This window comes from Mesoplodon densirostris, chromosome 14 (assembly GCF_025265405.1).
Source record: "Mesoplodon densirostris isolate mMesDen1 chromosome 14, mMesDen1 primary haplotype, whole genome shotgun sequence".
In the NCBI taxonomy this organism is placed as follows: Eukaryota; Metazoa; Chordata; class Mammalia; order Artiodactyla; family Ziphiidae; genus Mesoplodon; species Mesoplodon densirostris.
Genome location: NC_082674.1, coordinates 61,059,024 through 61,085,796, shown reverse-complemented (window position 1 = coordinate 61,085,796; position 26,773 = coordinate 61,059,024). Strand labels below are relative to the sequence as shown.

Below are 26,773 nucleotides of genomic sequence, written 5' to 3'. Positions count from 1 at the left end.
AAAATTCCCTTAAACATTTTACAGTAAGATTATCAATACCAGATAATTGACGGTTGATGACACTTTTAAACTGCCTTCATGACCAACCCCTAGAAAAGACCAGCCCTTGGAGAGGAATAGGTTTTCTCACCTCTGGTCTTACCTGAATCTGGTGAGAAGGGAAAGAGAATGGGAGGAGAGAGATTTTGTGTCAGGTTTTTTTTTGGCGGGGGGAGGGGGTAGTTTGGGAGGTTTTGTCTTTTAATGAAAGAAATTCTTTGAGAACTGAAAGGAAGATTAAGTTACAGAGAAAAGGCCATATGAACCATATCGTATTTCTAGGATTCAGGTAATAACACAAGTTTATCTGAGTTTTCTGGGAAGAAAGCACTTTTCTGGATAGGAACTTGCAGCAACAGAATGCCTTCTGGCCAAGAGTTGGGTTTTGGGGCTTGGGGTTGCTTTTGGAAAATACAGCAAGTCTGAAAATAGACTCACAATAAAAATGCCACTTCAGCCTAAACCAGAGAGGCAGCCACCAGATTCGGTAATGTGTTTGGATTGTACAGTATGCCGATGCCTCACACGGCTCACACGGACTCGGGTGAGGCCGTCCACAACACAGGGGACGCGGCGCCCTTGTGCGCGCACGCCCGTGTGCATCCACGCACACTGCCACGCACAGGCACGCACCCAGCGCACACACGCGCGTGCACACAGCGAGGTGAAGGATGGCTCTGGACGTAAAGCACATTGCCCCCAAAGCACCTCCCACAGAGCATACGGGCAGGCAGGGCCCCAGAGGCCTCTCCCTCCTCGCCCCCCTCGCACTCCCTTCCTCTCCTCTAATTCTCCCAAGCTGTCTTCTCTCGGGCTGGGGACCTGGCGCACACTTTAATGGCTCTGTGGCCTGGGGGTTTTCCCTAGTCTCTCATTATCCTCCTGGCTGGGGGTGCCATGGGCCTGAGACCAAAGGACAACACGCCGGGAACCGCACAGCCAAGACTTTTTGGGGGCAGAGAAAGGACAACTCTCTCTTTTGGGAAAGGCTGATGTAGGGAAGGTCCTGGAGATCGCGCGTGGGGACTCCTAACAGCCCTCGGGCGTGAGGGAAGGCTCAACGCGGAGGGGTCGGCAGGGCCCGGTGGTTAAGTGCACAGGCGGAGGGAGCACAGGCTGGTTCGAGCCTGGCCTCGGCTGCTTCCCAGCTGTCCCCTCGTACAGGGTACTCAGTCTATTCAAACCTACTCCCTCATCTGCAAGGTCGGGCCGTGCCTGGAGTCAAGGTGAGCGTCAGGTGAGGTCGGGCCGTGCCTGGAGTCGAGGTGAGCGTCGGGTGAGACACGCATGTAAAGTGCTCACTGGGAGGAGGGCCTGGAGCACATAGACGCTCAGCAAGGGTTAGACACTCATTTTCTAAGATGACCGTGTGACTCTTGCCCACCCCTGCTGCAAGCCAGCAGTGGCATCCCCTGCTTGGGTAACCAGACCCACTTCCCCAGCCTGGAGACCCGTTTCATCCTACCAGCACTTGGAGCATCACAGCCCACCCTCCTGGAAGCTCTGCTCTTTCCAGCTTCCATGCTCTGCTTATGACCCTCTCTTCATTAGAATGCCTTCATCCTGAACTTCCCAAAACCTCACCTCCTCCAGGAAGCCTTCCTGTCCCCTCCTGGCCTCAGGGATCTCTGGTTTCCTGGAGCTGTTCCAGCCCCGCCTGGCTGCCCTCGAGCAGGGCTGTAAGCTTCCCAACAGCCCACACCCTCTCCTCCTCTGGCCTCCCCCAGAGGAAACTACCTCACCTGAAACAGACTCTCCCACTTCATGCAGAATGAACAAAAGGAAACCAAAGGACCAAGTGACCCCTGACAACAGCCACCTCTAAAGATCCCGGGATGCAGAACTCACCAGTCTATGACACGAATCCTCATTTTCTCACACATGGAGGGAAACTAAGGAGGGAAGAGAGACGGGTTGGGTGGAGTCCTTCTGAAGAAGCAGAAGTCCGGGATGCGGGCGGGAACTGGGTAGGCTGGGAGCCCAGGCCTCCTGGGATGGGCTCATGGGGGTGAGGCTCACCATGGCAGGCACTGTGATGCTCTGGTTCCACTGAGGGTTGGCCGTCTTCTCCAGGATCTTGCTGCAGAGCTAGAGGACACAGAGCACAAGTGGATGGAGCTTTGAGGGGACTCTGGGCTCCCTCGGAGACCACCACACCAGCCAGCAGCCATTCTCTGCCATGCTGGCCATGCTTTGGGCTGGGCAGAAGGCTCTGGGGGCCATGGAGCCTGGTGCAGTGGGCTCAGACACAGGGAATCTTTCTAGAGACAAAGCTCAATGGTAGATCAGACCCAATGGGGCATGGGGTGGAGGGAGTTAAGAGGGATAGATTGTTTGAATGTCACAGCCCTTCTTCCTTATCTCATACCTCTGGCTGGAAATTCTCCTCCCTCACCTCCCATTATGGCCATGACCCTAAATATGGGGCCCTGCGTCCAGACCAGCTTTCCTAGGAGTCCTAGAGTCTGAGGCAATCCCCTTCGCCCATCAGCCCAGATCACCTGCCCCTTTGGAAGACTGTGAACCCAGGAGATTAGAGATGGAGGGAGGGGGAGAGGAAAGGGGAGCTGGAGGGCCAGGGCAGGGGGCCATGCACCTGCATCTGAGAGAGGAAAATTCAGGGAAGACACAAACCTCATAAGCCACAGTCTGCCTCCAATCAGCCCTGCTCATAAGACTGGGCTTTCCACAAACAAGAAACCTAGCAGAGGTGGAAACCAGATCCAAACCAGCGGCTTGTGTGTTCTACTCCGCCCTGGGAGTCCCCAGGGAGGCACCAGGTCCCTTAGCCAGCCCAGGGCATCCTGTACCCACACAGGGCAGCAAGTGAAGACTCTGCTTCAGATACAGATCCTGGAAGGTGTGTGTGTCCTACACACGGAAACAGTGAGCAGCCTTCCTCAGAGCATTTGCTGTGGGCCCTGATTGTGTGAAGCATTTACATGCATTTTCTCATCTAATGAGCACCTGACCAGACTGGGGGCTTTGGGCCCTCCATCAAATGAGGGTGTGGCCTCCCTAGGGGCCAGGACTTTGTCTCCATCCCTGATCCACCCAGTACCAGCCCCTGTGCCCACCATCCCCTCCTCCCTGTGAGAAGAGCCCAGGCAAAGTCTGGGGGCAGGGATGGGTGCTGGGATTTGGCCCTTGTGTGAGCAAAGAGAGGAGTAAGGAAAGAAGAGATCCGACAATCAGATGGAACAAAAGGCAAAGTGGGACACACAGTTCTCAGGAATGGATACACAAAGGGCTGTAAAGCACAAAGATGCTTAATCTCCCTCATAATAAAAGAAACAAAAACAAAATGAATGAGATACCACGTCTCATCTATCAGATTCACAAAAATCTCTAAAGCCTGACAGCCTTCTCTTGGCAAGGCAATGGGAAAACTGCACGCTAGGATTTTGCTGGTGGGAAAAGAGAACAGCTCAACCCCTCCAAAGGGCAATTGGCCACTATCGTTCAAAATTACACATGCAAATGCCCTCTGACCTACCAGTTCTACCTCTAGACAGTATCCTACAGAGAGACTTGCACGTGTGCAGAAGAACACGTGTACGAGGTTATTCACAGCAGCATGGCTCCAACTAGGGAGGACGTGGAACAACCCATGTGTCCACCAACAGAGGACAGATTAGATAAAGTGTGATCCATCCACAGAATGGAGCACTATGTAGCCCTAGAAGAATGAAAGAGCTCTGTGATATGAAACAACTTCCAAGTTATATTATTAAGTGAAAAAAGCAAGGTTCAGAACAGTGAGTGTCATGTGCAACCGTTTGTGTTAAAGGGGTAAAAGGTAAGAAGTTATGGTCAGATGTGTGCAGCATATGCATAGTTAAGCCAGAATGATGCAAAATGATGGATGCATAAATGTATATGGTGGGCACTATGGAGAACAGTATGGAGGTTCCTTAAGAAACTACAAATAGAACTACCATATGACCCAGCAATCCCACTACTGGGCATATACTCTGAGAAAACCATAATTCAAAAAGTCATGTACCAAAATGTTCATTGCAGCTCTATTTACAATAGCCCGGAGATGGAAACAACCTAAGTGTCCATCATTGAATGAATGGATAAAGAAGATGTGGCACATATATACAATGGAATATTACTCAGCCATAAAAAGAAACGAAACTGAGCTATTTGTAATGAGGTGGATAGACCTAGAGTCTGTCATACACAGTGAAGTAAGTCAGAAAGAGAAAGACAAATAACGTATGCTAACACATATATATGGAATTTAAGAAAAAAAAAGGTCATGAAGAACCTAGGGGCAGGACGGGAATAAAGACACAGACCTACTAGAGAATGGACTTGAGGACACGGGGAGGGGGAAGGGTAAGCTGGGATGAAGTGAGAGAGTGGCATGGACATATACACACTACCAAACGTAAAATAGACAGCTAGTGGGAAGCAGCCGCATCGCACAGGGAGATCAGCTCGGTGCTTTGTGACCACCTAGCGGGGTGGGATAGGGAGGTTGGGAGGGAGGGAGACGCAAGAGGGAAGAGATATGGGAACATATGTATATGTATAACTGATTCACTTTGTTATAAAGCAGAAACTAACACACCATTGTAAAGCAATTATACTCCAATTAAAAAAATGTATATGGTGGGCATAATAAATGTATTACCTAATTCAAAACTTAGATGAACAAAAGTTTAAAATAGGAAGAAAGGAAGGAAGGAAGGGAGGAAGGGAGGGAGGGAAGACTTGTTAATCAGACACAGCTGAGAGACCCTGGCAACATCACTCAGTTCCCTGGACAAGAAGGCACAGGTTGTCCCCACCCTCCCCCAGCCCTGCCACAGGCAGTCGAAGGCCTCCCCAGCAATCACTTCCTCCGGGCTGCCCTTGGGGGCTCCCCGTGAGAGAGCCACCGAGATGTGGGTTTGGGAGCCTGAACACAGCAGGTTCCCCCCACCTAGGCCAGCACTGCCTCTGGCCCTAGAAATCCCCAGCTGCCTTCCCACACCCTGCTTCACTCCCCGCACTCAGCCAAGGCAGCACCAAGCTTCCTCTCCCCCTCCGCCGCCTCCTCTCTGAGCCTTCTTATTTTTTACCCTCTTTCCCTTCCTGATGGAGTGTATTTATTACACCCTTTCTGGAGGGCTATTGAGCCACCTGTATCAAATACTTAAAAATAAGCATGCCCTCTGACCCAGTTCTAGAAACTTTCCTATGGAAAACCAATCAGAGTGTAGACAGAGTCCTGCACACTGATGTTTGTCACAGAGTTGTTCATAAAAGAGGAAAATTGCAAAAAAGAAAAATCCAAAAATCGATTAAAATTTATGTTATATCATCTCATGGAATATTATGCAGCCATCAAAGCCATCAAAAAATTGATTTCAAAGACTATTTAATAACCTAAGGAAATGTTAAGTGATAAAAGCACTTTACCAAACCACACAGATAGAGTGGATTCTCATTACTGGCGGTAGTTACACGTTCTAACTACACATTGTAAGTCACCAAGAACATGAGCTGATGAACACTGAAGTATTGCTCCTAAGAGAAATACAGGGTTAGGTTCCTGCAAGCCCCTGTCACAACATTTTTTTGTCAATTCACCAATAACCTTGTTTTATGTGTGTTTCTGTTTCAAAACACCGTTTTTTTATTATATATTGTGGATTCATTAACAGTGAACTCACAGCCAACAGCACTCTCACTCATGCCTGAATGAAGCTTACCTAATATATAGTTTCTCTATAAGACACATCACAGCCTTCTTACACAGAAATACTAGACAGCATTTCAGCACAACACACGGGAGCCACTGTAAACACTGAAATCACCAGCAAAAAGCACAAAAAATGCAAAAAGCATGACACTAAATAGACGAGGAAAAGGACACACTTACACCATGAGAGCTGAAACAAGAAGGGAATCCCATTGTTTCTGCTCAGCTGGCAACATGAACCTCAGCTCACTCAAATTGTTCACAGCTTTGCAAATGATCGCCAAAGCACCATAAGGATTAATGTTGGGTTACAAATAAATTTTAGCGAGTAGGCAAATTTGCAAATACAGAATCTGTGAATAATGAAGATCAACTGTATTCTGAATCCAATTTTTTTTTCCGGTGGGGCAGGGCAGGGCCAGGGTTGGCAGTGGAGGGGGGGTGGGAGGATGTGCAACAGAGAGAAGGAGTGAGAGCTACAGGGAGGAAAACATACTAGCAGGAGATATAAACAAATGTTAATAGTGGGCATCTCCAAGGTGGTGTGCAGAAATGTGCTTAATTTTTTTCATTTTCCTTGCTTTTCTCTGATTTTTTCATCTTTTTATGATTAATAGGTTTTATTCTTGGAAAATAAAAAAGTTGCTTTAGTCTCCCACTCTGCCCTCGAAGTACCTCCCCTGTCCTTGCCCCATACCATGAAGAAGTGTGATATGTGTGTGTGAGTGCGCACACACACAACCTTCTATCTCAGTAGCTTGGCCAAATCAGGTATGGTTCACATCTTAGATAACAGTGCCACCCAGTGTCCATTAGAGGAAATGCAAAGAGGGCCAGGCTTGGGCGAGTAAGCACACAGCGGACAAATCCCCAGGGCTTTGCATTTCAGAAAAGGATGAATGAGAAAAAGTGACACACCAGAGACAGAGAGAGGACAGGCAGGATGACACAGGTGATAAAGGTAGCAGAGAGGGCTTCCTTGGTGGCGCAGTGGTTGAGAGTCTGCCTGCCAATGCAGGGGACACGGGTTCGTGCCCCTGTCTGGGAAGATCCCACATGCCGCGGAGCGGCTGGGCCCGTGAGCCATGGCCGCCGAGCCTGCGCGTCCGGAGCCTGTGCTCCGCAACGGGAGAGGCCACAACAGTGAGAGGCCCGCGTACCGCAAAAACAAGCAAACAAACAAAAAAAAACATCTTGAGACATGACTTTCCCATCTGTCAAGCTGGGAAAACTGATCCCAGTCCTTGGAGTAAGTGTCCAGCAGGATTGTCCAGCCAACCTTCCTGCTTCCTTCCTGCCTTCATTCATCCCCTCACGGTCCCTCCTAAGGGCATCAGACTCTGAGCCCAAGCCCAAACAAAAACTGCACTTTGGTAAGACCCACGGTGAGCATTTACACCCCAGTGTGAATGAGTTTAAAATTCGTGTTACCTCTCCCACAGACATTTCCCCTGAGACCCTGTCTTAGCCTGGGATGGAGGAACAGCTCAAAGGCGCTCCCATTGGCCAACAGCAGGACGGTTCACACAACCAGCACCATAACTGATTTTAACACACTGAATTAATAAAAAGTATTAGGGGCATATTAACACTCAAAAGGGAAGAGGGGAGGGGAAGCTCTTCTTTACAGAAAACACCAGCTAATAAAGAGAGAAGGAATGATAATGAGGGAATCGCCGCTTTGCACCCCAGGTGAATGACTTGTTCAGGCAAGGAGGTCAATGGCTTCGTGGACCATTAGGTAAGAGGTTGCTGGGAAACAGGACACCAGCACACATCGAGATATCGCCCACAGATAACCTGCAAAGTGCAAAGGCGAGCGTGTGCTTTGACAAGGGAGAGATCTGGAGACACCACCTAAACCAAGTAATCAATCATTACCAATGATGGGACAAGGTGACATTTTGCTTCCTGTTGTGATGCAATACGACGTACGAAACATCACCCATGATGCGTTCTTGCCAAAACAGTTCATTTGAATGTAATCTGGTCTTGAGACCTAACTTCCAGTTTATAGGAAGTACAGGGGCCAGAAGAAGAAGTTAAACAACAACAGAAGGAAACAATGGGACAAATCCAGGACATGGACAAATGGCTTGGGCTTTTCAAAAATGCAATGTTGTGGGGTGAGAAAAATGGGAATGATGGAGGTGGGTAAAAGACTGCTACAGAAGAGACTAATGCAGAGCATGAATTCCAGTTGGGTCTTAGATCAAAACAAAATTAAACCAGCTCTAAAAGACATTTGGGGGATAATCAGAGAATATTTACATGAGCCAGTATCTGACAAGAGTAGGAAATAATTGTTAATTTCCTAGGTGTGATCATGTTATCGTGGTTGCAAAGAATTTTCTTTTTCTCAGGAGGTGCATGCTGCAGCCTTTAGGGGCAAAGTGTGCAACTAGGTTTCAAATGATTGGGGGGGTAGTATCCATAGAGAGAGAGAGAAAGTAAATGCAGCAAAATGTTCAAAATTGTTTCATCTAAGTGGAGGCTATACCAGGGGGTAAGTGTTCACTGAACCATTCTTTCAACTTTTCTTTATGTTTTTAAATATTAAAAAATAAAGTGTTTCAACAGTGTCTAATATTGATACACAGTAAAAAAATAAAAATTTTAAAAACTAGAAAGATAGGCCCCAAACATAAACTTTGTATGATGCCTTATGGATAATGTTACTTTTTTCAGCATTTTTCAAAATTCCTTAATAAATATGTGCATCGATAATAAAAGAAGAAAGAAAAGAAACATAAAACGGGGGTGGGGTGGGGGGGAGAGGGTAGGAAGAGTGTGGACTTCAGGTAGCAGGCAGAGGAAACAAGCTAACCAAGGCCTTCCTCCCGTTTGTGAAATCACACCTGGGCCTCAGCGATCCGGCCCCTGACCTCAGGGGTCCCTTTGTTGGTGGGATGGGCAGGCAGACCCTACGTCTTTCCAAAATGAATCGAACACTGCAAAGTGCTGTGCGAATGGGAGCCCACACCACCTCCATCATCACCCTAGGCTTTTAGCGTTTGTTGTTAAGCTTGTAAACGCCTCCCCAAATGTCCTATAACACCTGCGTGTCTCCCCCTTCCAGCCTCTGCCTCTGGAGCAAAGCGGAGCCGGCTGCACCCGCCCTCCACTCGGCTCGGTTCAAAGCCCTTCTCCTCCGGTTCAAAGCCCTCCTCCTCCGCCCGTTTCCAATTTTCCTGTTAACACCCAAGTCATCTGACTCAACTCGCCGGAGCCTGGCGCTGCGGCTGGCCGGTGGACCTCTGGGCCTGGCCGGCGGGGCCCCGGAGGGCGCTACCCTACCCTGCCAGCTCCCTGAGGTTGGCACGAAGCTCAGAGGCGCCTCGGCAGGGTTCCGGGAGCCTGGGCGGAGGCTGCGCCTTCCGGATACGTCATTCTCCCCTATTTCCAGTATTTCCACCAGTCTCTGCTCTGAGGTTACAGAGTAAACGAAATCAGGCTGTTTCCCCGAAAGTCAGAGGAACAGATGCTAACAAACACCAGAATGCAACGAAAGACGGGCTAAAAGAGGGCCATGCAATCAGCCACGCAGAGCCCCGAGGGCCGAACTAGCACATCAGGCCTGTGTGGGTGACGGAAGCTAAACTTGAACGATGCAACACACTTGCGGAGGGGGAAAGGGCCAGGAAGGACCCCGGAGTGCACAGGCCCGGGCAAAAGCTAGAGGCGTGACCGCAGGGCAGACGAGAGGATGCACGGGCGACGTGCGGGCTATGCGGTTTGTAACCGCACGCCCCCCCCCACCCGCACCCCCCCCCCCCCCCCCCCAGCGAGACAGTGGGGCTGAAACCCGCTCAGCTCGGCGCCGCTCCAAGCGGGCTGCAGAGCTGCGTCCGCCCAGGAGGGGGCGAGATGTTCCACATTCTCGCAAAGACTGTACAAGCTAATATGGGCCATGGAGATGAGGCGAGAAAGTTCGGCTGGGTGAGACCTGGTCAACCAGGTTATGCGGTTTGAACTTCCTTTTACAGACAGGACTGTGTTTTACACTAAATATGCTGGTGGATTTCTATGGGGAGAACCTGGACAAGAGAATGGACCCAAGGCTGCTGTGTTGTCCTGGGGAGAGATGACAGTGACTAGGGGCATAGAGACAGGAAAGGGCCTTGGGATTTTTGAAGGCAAGAGCTAGGGGTGGCATGTTTGATGTCGGGAGGTCAAAAAAAGTGGGACGGGGCTTCCCTGGTGGTGCAGTGGTTGAGAGTCCGCCTGCCGATGCGGGGGACGTGGGTTCGTGCCCCGGTCCGGGAAGATCCCACATGCCGTGGAGCGGCTGGGCCCGTGGGCCATGGCCGCTGAGCCTGTGCGTCCGGAGCCTGTGCTCCGCAACAGGAGAGGCCACAACAGTGAGAGGCCCGCGTACCGCAAAAAAAAAAAAAAAAAAAAAAAATTTGGACGAATCAGGGCAGGCCCACATTTTCTGCCTTTGATGGTGGTACCTGATTAGGATGGCGGCTTCTGGAAGTGGGGCGGTTTGGGACAACAGATGACTCCTTTAAAGGGCTGGAGGGGCAGAATATAGAGACTTGAAGAGGCATGGGGAGGTCTGTGTCTGAAGAGAGGGGTCAGAGTTAAACAGAGCTGTGGATTCCTCTGTGGAGAGGTGATGGCTGAAACCTGGGAGTGGCTGAGGCTTCGAGGGGGAGCCTGGAAAGTGGGCAAAGCCATCCCTAAGATGGGATGGAGGGAGGGGCCCAGGCAGAAATCAAGAGGGACTGGAGCAACAGCCCTGCCTCTGGGCAGGAAGGAAGAGAGGCACATGATCCCTAGGGCCCCCACCAGTGTGGCCGAAAGGAGTCTGCCCAACTCCCGCCACAACTTTTTAAAACTAATCATTACGTTTTCACTGCATTGTTTTTAAGTTTCCCTATCATTGTGCCTTCACATCTGGTTTCCTGACTATTACTTAATTTTCTCCCAAATATTCCTCTATCTATCCACTGTCCATATGTCCTCTCCGTGTCCATCCACACCTATGTGTCTGTCTCACACACCTGAGCAGACCTGTCCTCGTGCGTGTGCATGGCAGCCCCAGAGAGCTGGGCCTGCGTGTCTCACCCCATGTCCCACAATCAGCCCCCCATCCCCGGTGTGCACATGCCTCTGATGGGGGGCACTGTGTGTGCCTCACTCTGTCCTGCACATCCAGTGCCCATCCACAGGGACACCCAGTCGTCACCCTCCCACAAATCCTCTTGTTTACTTGCCCCTTACCATTTTCCCCGCAAAGCTGACTTCCATGAAGGGATCCACCAAGTTCTTCTTGTTACTCTCAAAGCCAAAGATCTGCTTCACGTTGTCCATTACGGCATCGTCCACTGAGGAGAAAGACATACTGATCACTGCCCACCCACTCTCCCATCTTCAAAACCCCCACTTCCCACCTGTCTCCCTGCAGTCCTGGGACTCCCTGAGAGAGACGCCATGACCCCTCAGCCCAGGGCTCCTGGGAGGAAGGACCATCTCAGAATAGCAGCTCCTGAGGGCACTGCGCTGCTTCCTTGCCCAGCTCCAGACAGCTGGTTCAGTCCCCTGCCCCGTTCTCAAAGGCTTTCAGAACAGGTCCGATTGATTGACTGATTAGAAATCTACATCGCTAAGAGCAGTAAATAATCCAGAAAAAGACTGGAAGTTGGGGACTTCCCTGGTGGCACAGTGGTTGAGAATTCACCTGCCAATGCAGGGGACATGGGTTTGATCCCTGGTCCAGGAAGATCCCACATGCCACGGAGCAGCTAAGCCCGTGCACCACAGCTACTGAGCCTGCGCTCTAGAGCCCATGAGCCACAACTACTGAGCCTGCGTGCCACAGCTACTGAAGCCCATGCACCTAGAGCCCATGCTCCACAACAAAAGAAGCCACAGCAATAAGCCTGCACACCACAACGAAGAGTAGCCCCTACTCGCCGCAACTAGAGGAAAGCCCACGTGGAGCAACGAAGACCCAATGCAGCCATAAATAAATCAAATAAAATAAATAAATAAACTTTTTTTAAAAACTAAAATGAGGTATCACCTCACACCAGTCAGAATGGCCATCATCAAAAAAATCTACATATAATAAATGCTGGAGAGGGTGTGGAGAAAAGGGAACCCTCTTGCACTGTTGGTGGGAATGTAAACTGATACAACCACTATGGAGAACAGTATGGAGGTTCCTTAAAAAACTAAAAATAGAACTACCACGCTATAGTGGGAATAGCAATCCCACTACTGGGCATATACCCTGAGAAAACCATAATTCAAAAAGAGTCATGTACCACAATGTTCATTGAAGCCTACTTACAATAGCCAGGACATGGAAGCAATGTTAAGTGTCGTCCATCAACAGATGAATGGATAAAGAAGATGTGGCACATATATACAATGAAATATTACCCAGCCATAGAAAGAAACGAAATTGAGTTATTTTTAGTGAGGTGGATGGACCTAGAGACTTTCATACAGAGTGAAGTCAGAAAGAGAAACAAATGTTGTATGCTAACACATATATATGGAATCTAAAAAAAAACATGGTTCTGACGAACCTAGGGGCAGGACAGGACTGAAGACACAGAGAATGGACTTGAGGACATGGGGAGGGGGAAGGGTAGGCTGGGATGAAGTGAGAGAGTGGCGTGGACATATATACACTACCAAATGTAAAATAGATAGTTAGTGGGAAGCAGCCGCATAGCACAAGGAGATCAGCTCCGTGCTTTGTGACCACCTAGAGGGGTGGGATAGGGAGGGTGGGAGGGAGACGCAAGAGGGAGGAGATATGGGGATATATGTATACGTATAGCTGATTCACTTTGTTACACAGCAGAAACTAACACGCCATTGTAAAGCAATTATACTCCAATAAAGATGTTAAAAAAAAAAAGAAAAAGAGTAGCCCCCGCTCATCACAACTAGAGAAAACCTGCTCGCAGCAACAAAGACCCAATGCAGCCAAAAATAAATTAATCAAAAAAAAAAAAAGACTGGAAGTTGTTATAATAATATCTCATTACTGGCGCCTGTTTGACATTTTCCTTTATATACATTAGCACAGTGATTTTCCTGAGGGTAACCAATAAGTCAGTTCTGTTTAAAAAAAAATATTTAATCTATGCTGCTTCAAACCAATATTTTACTGAATTAGCCATATTTTTTACATATGTATTTACAGATGATAGATGTGTGTGTGTATGTATGTGTATATGTTATGTATAAATGTACATATGTATATGAATGAGAAAATGAGGAGGGGACAGTTAACAATTGTATGCTAGCCAATGTCTACATGAATACAACAGATAACAATTAGCAAATGTTTATGTTCTATTTACCCATCTATTTTTCTTTTATTTATATTTAAACAACATTTCAGAGAATTCAACATAATCCCCTTTACCTTGAGCAAAGCAAACATTTCTATTTCCCCAGCCCCCTTTGGAAGCTCACCAGCCTCACTTCTGCATAGTTTCAACCAACAAACACAGAATGTTCTAAGCCTGTATTTTAATGACCATTACTTATTTAAAGGCTTACCCCATGATTTTGGTTCAATTAAACTTGTGCAGAAGGAACCCATTTATTGGTGTCATTAGTCAAAGCAGAAACCCTCAAGCAATTAGATTCATGGAAAACTCGTAAACAGGGACCCAAGTAGTCCCCGACTACTTGTTCTCGTGAACTCTGCTATGGACAGCGCCTGGCTTAATTCTGCTAATGCATGCTCCAAAATAGTGGCTTATAGCCCGCAGCAAGAGAACTACCAGGGAGCATTTTTAAACTACCAGTGTGTAAGCCCCACCCCAAACCAAGTCAATCTGAAACACTGGAGGAAGGGCCCAGGCAGCTGCACTTCCTTAAATCTCCCAGGATGATTTAACTGCAGCCTGGGTTGACACCCACAGCTTTAGAATATTCAGCATAATTCTCCCACATTTATTGAGCACACAGGGTAGGGCTAGTACAGGGTTGGTCACTGTGAGAAATCAGGCAGTGGCCACAGTGGCCTTCCTGGGATGATGAGGACATGGCCACAGCTAGGGTGACCCACTGTCCCAGTTTACCAGGGAATGAGGACTTTCTGGGATGTGGGACTTTTGGTGCTAAAGCCAGGACAGCCCCAGGCAAACTAGACACCCATGTGTCTCCACTGAGTGGAAACACTGAGCCCTTCTAACATTTCAGCATCTGCTTCCCCAGCCCAGGGTCTGCCAATTTTCAGGCTGGGGTTTCCTAGAGGAGAGAAAGAAAATCAGTGGGATCCAGCCGTGAGCGCAGAACAAAGAGTTGAAATGGTGCTGACTCCCAAGTGACAGCCAAGAAAATGGGTGCATGGAGTGGCCAAAGAGCCAGACAAGGCCTAGTGGATGCTGAAACGGAGCCCAGGGGCAGCTAGTACTCTCAAGATTTCTTGCATCTCTTGCATCTCTTGCACCAGCATCAGTATTACTTCTCATTAATCCTGACTGTTTTTCTGTTAAGAACAGTAAAAAGCCTTGGGAAACCTAGAGAGGGTGTGAGCCTTCACCAGATGGCAGAGCAGAGGGAGACCTGGGCTGACACGGATCTAGGAGACCCTCGGGGTGAGGAAGCAAGGCCAAGCGGAGGCAGAGAGGCAGCAGGGGACCAGCCCCTCCATCTCCTTCCCCCAGGGAGCTGAGGCAGCCCAGCCCAGTGTTCCCCCTCACAGTCACCCAACGAGGGCACCAGACTCACTCTGCGGTAAATCCTCGGCCCTGAAGACCTTCAGGCAGAAGTGCGCTCCGCGGAGGGCCACGCCGGTCGGCCTGAGCAGGTTGCCTTCAATGTCCTCCTTGTCTTCAGAGGGGTCTTTTCTCTCCAGCTACAACACAATCAAATATGATTCCTTAATGTGCCTTCGAGCACAGTGTTTTCCCTTCCTCTTCTGAGAGCTCAACCAACACACTTAAATGGTGCATCTCGGGACTTCCCTGGTGGCGCAGTGGATAAGACCCTGCTGCGCTCCCAATGCAGGGGGCCTGGGTTCGATCCCCGGCCAGAGAACTAAATCCCACGTGCATGCTGCAACTAAGAGTTCACATGCCACAACTAAGGAGCTGGTAAGCCGCAACTAAGGAGACCAACTGTCGCAACTAGAGAGTCCATGTGCCGCAAGTAAGGAGCCCACCTGCCGCAACTAAGACCTGGTTGCAACTAAATAAATAAATTTTTTTTTTTTAAAAAAAGCATTCCTCAATCCAAAAATGCACCACTCAGGTCATGTTTATAAATAAATAAAATGGTACATCTTGAAGAAAGGTAGATCTCGCCCTGCCACTTCCTAGCCTGTGATCTCTGACAGGTTCCTTACCCTGAGACTCTGCTTCCTCATCTGGACAGTGGAGACAATGACACTGACCTCCCGGGCTGTGGGAGGATCAACTTCAATAACGTGTAAATGCACGTGGCACACCGGCAGGCACTCAAGAACTACAGTCTCCTTCCCATTCCACCCATCAAAAAGTAGCACACAGGTGACAGAGGTCTAGGCCAGCCACTGTCTTCAATAACATCTGTTCATTCACCCAACAAGTATCTATTGAGTGACTACTAAGTGTCAGCATCACGCTGAGGGGCGAGGGCTGCCTCAGTGAACAAGGTGGACAGAGGTCCTGCCCCCGTGGTGCTCACCTTTCACAGGGAAAGCAGACCTTTAAGCAAATGAACGTAATAGCATGTGCTGAGTATTATGATTAGAACAGAAATAATAAAAATAATATTTACTGATTGTATACACTCTCTCATTTAATCCTGACAGCAACCCCCATGAGCAGTGGGTCTCCAATATGGCTATACATTAGAAACTGGAGAATCAGTGACTTCTAGACCACTGCTATACCTTCCAACTAAAATGCAGATTCTGGTTCAACAGGTCTGGGGTGGAGCCCAAGACTCTGTATTTTAACAAATGCCCAGACGATGCCAATGCTGTGGGGTGCAAGGCCCTAGGATACCCCACTTTACAGAGAAGCTAGATGAGGGTTAACATAGGCTGGATGCAGAACCAGTGGGTTTAGAAAGAACAGAGCAAGGGGGCTTGTAACTATATTGAGGGGAGGGCGGGAATAGTGTTGGTGATGTGCCAGCTTGGAGACCTGGATGATGGGATCCAGGCAGGGGCAGCAACTCATGCAGAGCGAGGGCTAACTTGGCAGTTTGAGGAACAAAAGATCCACGTGCTGCACTTGGGCAGGGGGGTGGCAGGAGGATAGGAGAGAGGTGGCATCGGGCCATGCCCAGCAGCCCAGTCCTTGGAAAGCTGCCTGGACCATCCTCACTCAGTCCACAGGTAGAAACCTGCTTCGGAATCTTTGCAGCAAAATTCTCCATCCCAGAATGCCTCATGTCACACAAGTGCTTGTGAAGGAATTAGTTCTGCACTGATTTTCTTCAGCTCACATCTGAAGAAAGTGAGCATCTCCTCTGCTTTCAGTCGTCCTTAACACTGCTCATTCCCTTAGACAACAAGCACTGATTGAGCACCTACTGTGCACAAGACCTGTACTAGGCAAGAGGGGAGATAAAACAGTTCATATCTATTATACTGTTGCTGACCTCAAGAAACTGAGTCTCAGTGACAAAGATGGACACATTAACTGAACTAACAAAACATGGGGTGGTGACCGAAAGGAAAAACCAATCAGTTTCCCTGGAAGGCAAGGCAGGCTTCATGGAGGAAGAGGCATCTGAATTGGGTCTTGAAGAACAAAGTGGTTTTTGGTAGGCAGAGGAGGCATCCCATCAGGTGAAAAGGCAGGGAGAAGGATGGAAGTGCATTCTGGAAAGGGTCACATTGTCTGGTGTAGCCACCGTACGGAGTCCGTGGAAGTACGTCCCGGCAAGTGGCACTGCAAAATCAGCCTGAGGCCAAATGTTCATGGGGCTTGAATGTCATGCTAAGGATTCTGGACTTCATCCTGAAAGTAATTGGGAGGCAGGGTGGGTCTCTGGCAGTTTTTTAAGAGGAGATTCACATGATTGTACCTGAGTTTAAAGAAGATAGTTTTGGTGGTAATGTGGGGTTAATTGGAGTTACAGCAGCTGAACCTACATCTTCATTCACATAGAGGCCCAGGTAAGATATGACGGGAGCCTGACCTTGAACTCTGGTCTTGGGATGAGAGAGAGGAGGTGCATGCACTGAGGTTGTCATGCCAACAAGACTGGCCAACTGTGTGCGTGTGGACTGACAGATGAGGGACTGAAGGATGAGGAAAGACGCTCTGGCCTGGGGAACTAAGTGGATGATGAGTGCCATTTCCCAAGATGTCACCTAACACAGGATGGGAATCAGGTATGAGGAGTGGGCAGCGAATGATGCTGGGTTTCTATATGTGAAGTTAAAGGGGTCTAAGGGACATGTTCATGTGCTTTGGTACAGGCAACTGAAACTGAGCGTCTGGAGCTCTGAAGATGCAGGCTGGAGATGAGAGATTTAGGAGCCTCAGGTAGACGGAGACAGGCTCCTCCATAGACAGATAGATGCACTGCAAAATCAGACTGAGGCCAGATGTTCACGGGCCTTGAATGTCATGTCAAAGGCACAGCAAAGATGCAGGCAGCAGAATTTTATCAAGCCACTGAATTTGAAGGATCCATTCCAAAAAAGAAAAAAGAAAAAAGGAAAAGAATGAGGGGAGTCACAGATGCCGAGGGAGAAGAGAGTTTCAAACAAGACGTGGGCTCCAGAATCAAATGCTGTGGAGCAACAGAGCAGAGTAATGAAAGAAGAGCTCCTGGGACTTCGCAATGGATGACCCTTAGGCCAGTGGTTCAGGGAAGGAGGCGGTGGGAAGCACGCTGAAGAGGTGAAGGAGTGAGCAGCTGGCAAAGGACTGGAGAAGAGGGACACAGGGTACTCTCAAGAACTTGGTGATGGCTGAAAGGAAGATGAAAGCAGCTTGGAGGGGAGGGGTGGGGAGAAATGGTGAAGGCCAGGGTGTTTTGAGATCGGGAAATCTGGAGTCTGGCACAGACCAGAGGGCAGGAGCCAGAGAAGAGACAGGAAGAACAAGACGGGGGTGGTATGGAGGGCATGAGCACATGCAAAGGAGATGGGGAGTGGGGAAGGGAGGGAAGATGAAGGAAGATGGGAGGCGCGCTGATGCCCAGGGAGCTTCAAGCACTCACATCACTCCCCCTGTGCAGCTCTGTCTCTCTAAGGGGGACCGAGGCTGGAGCTTCAGACCAGGAAGTTGTTTTGTTTTGTATTGTTTTAAGTTTTTTTGGCTGTGCCACGAGGCTTGCAGGATCTTAGTTTCCCTGACCAGGGATCGAACCCGTGCCCCCGGCAGTGAAAGCACAGAGTCCCAACCACTGGACAGCCAGGGAAGTCCTGAGCAGAAATTTTGGAAACAGCCACTGTGGAGGATGGGATAAGGAGTAAACCTCACCCAAGTAAAGGAAGACATTGACAGCAACTCCAGGTGACTTTTGCCACCAAAGCTGACCAAGGAGTGGTGCGGACAGCGTGTCGTGGGGAGGGTGGGGGACACGAGGTGTGGCAGCAGAGCCCAGAAGCTAGTGAGCACAGAGTGAGAGTGAGGATCGGGGATGGGGGCCAGGCTGCAGGAGGGAGTTGATGGGCTGGGAAACTGAGAGGGGTCAGGGCTGTAACCTCAGTGAGGAAGAACTGCCATTCACTGAGGGTGAGGGAGGGAAAGAGGCAGGAAGAAACTGGTAGGGAGAGCAATTTCCAAGCTCAGGGTCTGAAAGGAAGTAAGATCAGACGTTGATGGCTCATCAGCAAGGACAGGTCAGACCTCAGAACAATGGCAAAGATGGGAATCTGCCAGCAAAGACCCTCCTGCAACAGCTCTGCCTGTGCCAGGGGTAGGTAACAGCCCAGAAGGCCAGGGGAAATAACCAGTGAGGCAGGCTTCAGAGAAGAAGGCAATCTACAAGCAATAAATGCCAGAGAGGGTGTGGAGAAAAGGGAACCCTCCTATACTGCTGGTGGGAATGTAAACTGGTGCAGGCACTATGGAGAACAGTATGGAGGTTCCTTAAAAAACTAAAAATAGAGCTACCATATGATCCAGAAATCCCACTCCTGGGCATATATCCAGAGAAAACCATAATTCAAAAGGATACATGCACCCCAATGTTCATGGCAGCTCTATTTACAATAGCCAGGACATGGAAGCAACCTAAATGTCCATCAACAGAGGAATGGATAAAGAAGATGTGGTACATATATACAATGGAATATTACTCAGCCATAAAAAAGAACGAAATAATGCCATCTGCAGCAACATGGATGGACTTAGAGATTGTTATACTGAGTGAAGTAAGTCAGACAGAGAAAGACAAATATCATATGATATCGCTTATATGTGAAATCTTTAAAAATCGTACAAATGAACCTATTTACAAAACAGAAATAGAGTCACAGATGTCGAAAACAAACTTAGGTTACCAAGGTGGGGGTGTATAAATTGGGAGATTGGGTTTGACATAAACACACTGCTACATATAACATAGATAACTAATAACCCACTGTATAGCACAGGGAAATCTACTCAATACTCTATAATGACCTATGCGGGAATAGAATCTAAAAAAGAGTAGATATATGTATATTTATAACTGATTCACTTTGCTGCACAGCAGAAACTAACACAACATTGTAAATCAACCATACTCCAATAAAATTAATTTTTAAAAAAAGAAGAAGGCAATGCTGAAGTTGAGAAGCTACTGTGGGAAACAAAAAGATGGCCACTCCTCCCATCCTGAAAGCCACAAAGAGCTGAAGCAGAAAACAGGGGCTTCCCTCTGAGTTGGTCTCAAGAAAAGTGGTTTCATCTGGGAAGAACAAGTGTCTGATCAATGGGAAGAGGAGGAAAGAGTGTCTTAGGAAAGGGTAATAGATTCAGAGAGTCCACGTAGAAGGAAAAGGAGCAGGAAGGCACAATGTCTGTCTGGGCTACAGAGGGACACGGGATGAGAGATCAGGGGAGGTGCCCTTGGGTGGGGCTGGTCCACCTGAGCTCCATTGGCCCCTGCACGGCACCCGGGGTTCTCCTTCCCCTAACCCTTTGCACAGCGGCTTCTTGAGCTCTCGTCAGCAGCCAGATCCTCGTCCTTAAGAGCCTCATGGAACTTGCCCTCTGCCTCCATGATCACATGTGGCTTTCCCTGGGGATTCCACCTCCCCAGCCCTCCTGGAGACCTGCCTTCCCCCCTCCTGGCTCTCCCACTCCTCCTGGCTCACCCTGCCTTGATGATCTCAGTATCTGCCTCCACTTTTGCATATTTGATTTCCAGTTCTCCCATGAGATAATCAACATCCACGTGGACAAGTTATTCACCAACACAGTCCCTTGTCCTCCACCAGCATCTTAATCCCCCTCCCCTGTAGCTGCTAGAGAGATGGCCATATCTCAAACCTCCAGCCACTCAGAACAAATCCTTTAGGAAAACCTTGACCTTGAGACCCTTCTCTAAAGACAGCCTTCAACCTATCCACCTCCTCCAACCCCCCTCACACTGAGTGAGGCACCCAACACAGAGCTTGGCACACAGCAGGCACTCAATAAGTGTGTGTTCCCTAGCCCTTCCCTCTCATTTGTCCTCCTCATCAGCTCTATGCCCAGCCTTCTTGCATCCTCCCTGCCAGGCTCATCAGCTACCTCAGTCCTGTGCCTCCACCACACCTGCCTTGTCCACACCTGACAGCACCTCCATCTTACCCCTCTTCTGCTTCCAGGCCACTGAGTATTATGAGGTCACTCTCCCATAAAGCCTCCAGCCCAGAGTGTCTGCCCTTGTATCTGCTCAGAAATCCTTCTGTCTTGTGGTGTGTGTGCATACATACACACACACACACACACACACACACACACACACTGGAATATTACTCAACCATCAAAAAAGAATGAAATAATGCCATTTGCAGCAACATGGATGGACCCAGAGATTATCATACTAAGTGAAGTAAGTCAGACCGAAAAAGATGAATGTAATGTGATACCACTTATATGTGGAATATAAAAGAAAATGATACAAATGAACTCATTTACAAAACAGAAATAGACTCACAGACACAGAAAACAAACTTACAGTTACCAATATAAATGAATAAATACATAATTAAATAAATAAACAAATATTTTTTAAATTTTTTTAAAATAAAAAAAGAAATCCTTCTGTCTGTATCTAATTAACCCCTTGTTCCTCAACAACTGTTCCAAACCTTCTCTCCTCTCCCCAGACATAGAGATGCTGATACTTCCCCAACTCTGAAAGCCTTTCTCATTCTTACCACCTCCAACTTATAACTTTACTTACTGACCATAAAGATGATAATGATATATTCTTAGGTGATAAAATTCAGACTACAATACATTACAGAGTGAGTGATCTCACTTTTGCACCAAAAAAAAAAAAGAAAAATACACACGTATACCCTTCTGGGAGAATATGCAAGAAGGTATTAATGACGGTTCTCTCTGATGGGTAGAATTATGAGTGATTCACTTTTTATTTATGCTTTTCCACATGTTGTACATTTCTCATAATTGCCATGTATTCTTTTAAATCAGAAAAACTAAAGTTGTTTTTTTGTTTCTTCATTTGGTGCCTCCAAGGCCAGGCGGAGGTGCTGTGAGGGGGACGAGGAAATGTACTCACGGGGGCTTCGTCTCCAGGCCCCAGCACACAAAGGCTCACTTTCAGGTAGCCTCTGGCCCCAGCAGAGAAATCATCCAGGTCCGAAAGCAGCAGCCACTTCCTGAGATAAGCATGTCCTAAGAGAGACAACACCCTTGGTGATCCCAGAATTGGAAGGACACAAGTCTGTAACCACCTCCAGGAGCCCCAGGTGGACTCCATTGGATGAGATGAAGGACTCATCTACCCAGACATGGGGGAAGGACTCAAATTCTAGAATAAAATGTACCTTGAGTGTTCATTTGGGTCCAAGTCAGAAATGTTAACAGAAACCCCTATCAGAGGCTGTCAAAGCCAGACCCCCAGCCATTTTCCTCCCCTTCAGGAAGTGACCAGACCACAGCAGAGACCAGGGTGTAGAGAAATCCTAGACTTGGCATCCAAATGACCCATCCCGTCTGGAGGCACCCCAGTCCCCAGCAACCCTTGCTTGGGCCTTCCAGATTTAGCCCTCCAGCTGGGCCAGCTGAGACCCACGTGAGGGTTCAATCTTCCTGGGGGCCTGTTTCACCCGGAAGATGAAAGCCTGTCCTCTCTTCATTCCTCCAGCCTCACCTCCAAGATCAAACCCCACCTCTAATTCTAAAATCCCCTAGAAGGAAAGATGAGCATCCCAAATGGGTGCCCCCATGCAGCCTCCAGAACCCAAATGCAAGGACCTGCCCAAGGGGAGGAGAGGGTGACTCACGGGGCTCTCGGTAGATGCTGCCCACGTCCATCTGAAATCAAACAGAAGGAGGTGCACATCACACTCTTGTCCCCAGAGTATTAAATAAAGTATGATGCATGATACCAACCCATTAAAAATCATGTTCTGAAGAACATTTGGAGACATGGGGAAATGTTCATCTTCTGATATCACATGGAAAGAAAGTGGAATACATTTTGATCGAAGTTTGGTAAAGTATATCTATGCATACAAAAGACAGAGCAAAGGAAACACACCGAATGGTAACTGTACTACCTCTGGGTGGCAGATTTGGGTGATTTTTTTTTTATTTTTATTCTTTCCTATATTTTATAATTTTCTATTAAAAAAATTACTGATTAGTCAGGTGTTGATGGCAGGAGAGGTTATGCATGTGCTAGGGGAGGGGGTATGTGGGAACTGTACTTTCCACTCAGTCTTGCTATGAACCTAAAATTGCTCTCAAAAACTATAGGGGCTTCCCTGGTGGCGTAGTGGTTGAGAGTCCGCCTGCCGATGCAGGGGACACGGGTTCGTGCCCCGGTCCGGGAAGATCCCACATGCCACGGAGCGGCTGGGCCCGTGAGCCATGGCCGCTGAGCCTGCGCGTCTGGAGCCTATGCTCCGCAACGGGAGAGGCCACAACAGTGAGAGGCCCACGTACCCCGACCAAAAAAAAAAAAACTACAAAGTTTTTTTAAATCATGGATTACTTTTATAATTAGAAAAAAGAATATGTTTTTAACCTAACCCTTGGGTTCTTATAACAATATTACAGACTCAAAACATAAGATCCTGTAACATAAGTGTTACAGAATGACTCCAGCACAAGCCCATTCTTTTAAAGAAACTGCTTCTCCAGAAAAACAGACTCCGTTTTCTATCTTGTGACTACTTCTTGGAGAAGGGGCCATATTTTATTTGGATAGCAAGAGGAGGGTCAAATAAACCTGTGCCTTTTCTTTCCATTTGATAAATGCTTATGGATTCAAAATGAGAAAATCAATAAGAATGACATTAAGGGCTTCCCTGGTGGCGCAGTGGTTGAGAGTCTGCCTGCCAATGCAGGGGACACGGGTTCGTGCCCCGGTCTGGGAAGATCCCACATGCCGCGGAATGGTTGGGCCCGTGAGCCGTGGCCGCTGGGCCTGCGCGTCCGGAGCCTGTGCTCCGCAACGGGAGAGGCCACAACAGTGAGAGGCCCGCGTATCACAAAAAAAAAAAAAACACCATTCGTGAAGGCCTCCATTACTAGTTGCCTTTACACTATGTAATCTGTTAAATCCTGTGCCGTTGGTTCAAGGTCCTCTGCAGTGGACTGTTCACTTCTGCACGTCTGTGACAAATGAGGGGGCAGCCTCCCCTGCTCCCTCCCCTGCCCCCCACCCCACTCCACCCCATCCCCACAGACTCCACATTTGGACCCCGCTCCCAACCCAGGTGAGCCCAGGGCACAGAGCGCGGGGGTCACGCTGGCCCGAGATTGTCAGAATTAGGAGGAGGGCTGCCTAAACTCAGGTCCCACGCTGTCTTTCCAAGATGTAAGGACAAATGCGAATTTAAAAAAGAAGCTGAATCCTCCCTGTTGGAAACAAGGGGAGAAATTTCCCTCTCCTCTCTTTTTGTCGGAACATTTTCATTAGAAAACTTAATGTAAGTACTTTCTCTATCTCTTTGAAATGTACCTTTTTAGAAACCAAATAAGCCTTTCATCAGCTTTATGATCCAGGAGTGCCTTTCTCCAGGCTCTCCCATCTCTGGGAAAGGGAAGGGCCTACCTTAACCCAATTGTAAATCTACCCCCCATCATAAAAATGTGAGCTTGCTTTCTGTCTTTTCTTGTGGATAAAGTCAATTAGCAAACACAGATGGTCACCGCAATTACTAGGTAAATTTAGGATGAACTATGTGTGACTGAGGGTACTGTCCAGGCCGCTAACTCGAGCACTAGTTATTGTTTAGTTATCGTTTATCTTGAGAACATATATGGAAAGGGTTGTGTCTGCTTGGCTCTATACAAGATTACTTTCTGTCTTTGCTGTCTCTTAGCTGATGGTCCGTGATAGCATCATATTCTGGTTTAATGTTTATTCAATAGCAAAAGTGCTTTCTTTCTCTACTACCTTTGTGGAGAGGATTTCTGGGTTAGGAGAAGATCTTGTTTTGTTTTTTCATTACATTTTCCCCAACACAGACCAAGACAGACAGGATCTCTGGAGCACCAACCCTGCCCATCATCCACAGAGCTTCCATTAACATGGATAAACAAGAACTGATTGCTTTCAAAGAAAATAAACCATTACCCGGAACTCCCCAATGAGAGCATCTGTCCGGAGGGAACAGGAGTCCACCACCTGGAAGGAAAGACAAATTCAAACTCTCATTCACTAGCAAAGGTTGACCCAGGCAGGGACCAACCCGACGCCTCTTCCCTCCTAAAAAATAACAGCCCACACTCCAATAGCACTTGCTCTATCCCAGAGATTGTTCCAAGCAATGTTTAACCCTCACAAGAACCCCATGAGTAGGTACTATTATTATCCCCATTCTACAGATGAAGAAATAGAGGCACAGAGAGATCATTTGTACAGAATCACACAACCCCTACACGGTATAGGCAGGACTAGAATCCAGACAGTTTGGCTCAAGAGCCCACACTTTTAACTGCTAAACTATACTGCCTTTCAAAGGAAAGGGGGAAAAAAAGAGCTGAGGTCCAGAGAAAGAAAATCTTGTCAGAAGCAGGCATATAGACAAACAAAATAAGATGAAAATCAAAGATCCACTGCAAGAATTGGTTCAGGACCCTGGCCTAAGGCACCTGACCCTGAACAGCAGGGACTCCGCACTCGGCTGCCGCTTGCATCCGAGCTCAGGAGGCAACCCTGTGACCACGGGGGTGAGGCTGTGAGCTGCTACCCATCATCCAGGCTCGGGTGGGGGGTGGGTGCCTCACCCACACACACTCATGCACACTCACACATGCACGCTGAGCCCACAGAGGGCCTTCGGGGGCTGCCACGTACCGTGATAAAGATGGGTTCGTCGAACAGCTCCGCGGGAGAGTCAAACACATTGAAGAAAAGAGTCTGTTGATTCAGGGTGAAAGGGGGACAGATGAAGGCCCGCTGAGCCCGGGCGGGAGGGGACAGCCACCGCCCAGCCTCCAGGTCTGGTCCATACAACAAGTGAGCAGTGGGCTCAGCCCAGCACCGAGCTCTGGGGATTTGACCTCACGGAGGCTGTCACCTCAGGGACAGGGTGGGTGGCCGGCCCCACGGGATGATGGGGATGTGAAGCTGGGGGAACCCAAGGCAGGAGTGAGAGCAGGAACCCTCTCTCCAGTTCCTCAGATAACCTACTCAGGAACTGACACAGCTCTCCACCCAACGCTAGTCCCATAGGCAAAAACTGAATGAACTGCCAGGCATCTGCTGTGTGCTCCCACCAAGGTCCTAGCTCTGATCCAGGGTCTCCCACCTCGTTGAAGAGGGGGCTATTCCCCTTGTGGATCCGCGTCCGCTTGGTCTGCCCAGCTGCAGTGACCTTGACCACAGGCTTGATGTTCACTCCCGGCAGCTGGCGTCCCTCGATCACCTGGACCCTGATCTGAAAGCCAGGAGGGGGCATGAGCAAGAAAAGGGAGAGGTCATCAGGCACCCACCCCCCGCCCGAGAGAGTCAGGAATCTCAGGGACCACCCTCACAGCTGGCCTCTTGGGACGAGTATTAAAAAGGAATTAGGAAGAACACTGTAAGAACAATATCTTCCCACCAAGGTCCCTTGCATCTATAAAATCCCATGGTTCCACATAAGAACTGCCAGGCTCCCCCAAGTAAGCTGCCAGTGGTAAATCCCAGGGCTGGGCTGAGGATCCCACCCCCGTTCAGTTCATGCGCAGCCCCACCTCAGACCCCTTGAAGCTGATGTTTCTGTGTGGCTTGAATATTCCTCACTGACAATCCCCTCAGAGGTCAAAGTTACATAGTGATGTAACCCCACTTTATTCTTATGTAGTATAAGGTGCAAGACAGAATGTCTGATATTCTGAGAAATAAGAGCTTTCTTCATTGAACTTTCAGTAAATGAAGGTTTCAGGAACATGTGTGCTTCCAAATTTAGGCAAAATATTTTAAAATAATACATTTTAAAGTATTAAAGCTTTCATGAAAAAATTCGATGTTTACTGGTTCTAATTTCTAATCAGCAGTTATTTCTTTATTAATCAACTCTTTTTTAAAAATAAGATACTATAGAATATACTATCAATGGCAATGGGAAGGGGGTGAGTGATTTTTATTCTCTTCACTGTACAGTATTTTCCAAATTTTCTACCAAAAAAAAGTATTAATTTTCTAAGGAGAAAAACAATAACATGTCTTGTGAATAATAATAAAAATAAGTTAGAATTTTGTCTCTCAGGCAAACATAGTGGTTAGAACTAGAACATTTGCTGAAATTACCACAATTTAGAACTGAAGCATATTTTTACAATTTATTTCATTTAATACATAAATAATTAAGTTTCCTGGGCTTCCCTGGTGGCGCAGTGGTTGAGAGTCCGCCTGCCAATTCAGGGGACACGGGTTCGTGCCCTGGTCCGGGAAGATCCCACATGCCACGGAGCGGCTGGGCCCGTGAGCCATGGCCTCTGAGCCTGC

At 48.3% G+C, this 26,773-nt stretch overlaps 1 protein-coding gene across 23 annotated transcripts in view; it reads right to left on the bottom strand.

The window, feature by feature from the left end:
* The window catches only part of DYSF (dysferlin), a 239,464-nt gene that overhangs the window by 152,535 nt on the left and 60,156 nt on the right, over positions 1–26,773 (bottom strand). For all 23 annotated transcript variants that reach the window (XM_060117344.1, XM_060117350.1, XM_060117352.1 and 20 more), the window contains 9 exons: positions 25,593–25,721; positions 25,139–25,201; positions 24,416–24,466; positions 22,113–22,143; positions 21,386–21,501; positions 14,447–14,573; positions 10,967–11,070; positions 2,059–2,127; positions 1,888–1,931 (listed from right to left, as the gene is read on the bottom strand). In XM_060117344.1, the coding sequence (XP_059973327.1) occupies positions 1,888–1,931; positions 2,059–2,127; positions 10,967–11,070; positions 14,447–14,573; positions 21,386–21,501; positions 22,113–22,143; positions 24,416–24,466; positions 25,139–25,201; positions 25,593–25,721 (734 nt within the window). The remainder of the gene's footprint in view (positions 1–1,887; positions 1,932–2,058; positions 2,128–10,966; positions 11,071–14,446; positions 14,574–21,385; positions 21,502–22,112; positions 22,144–24,415; positions 24,467–25,138; positions 25,202–25,592; positions 25,722–26,773) is intronic.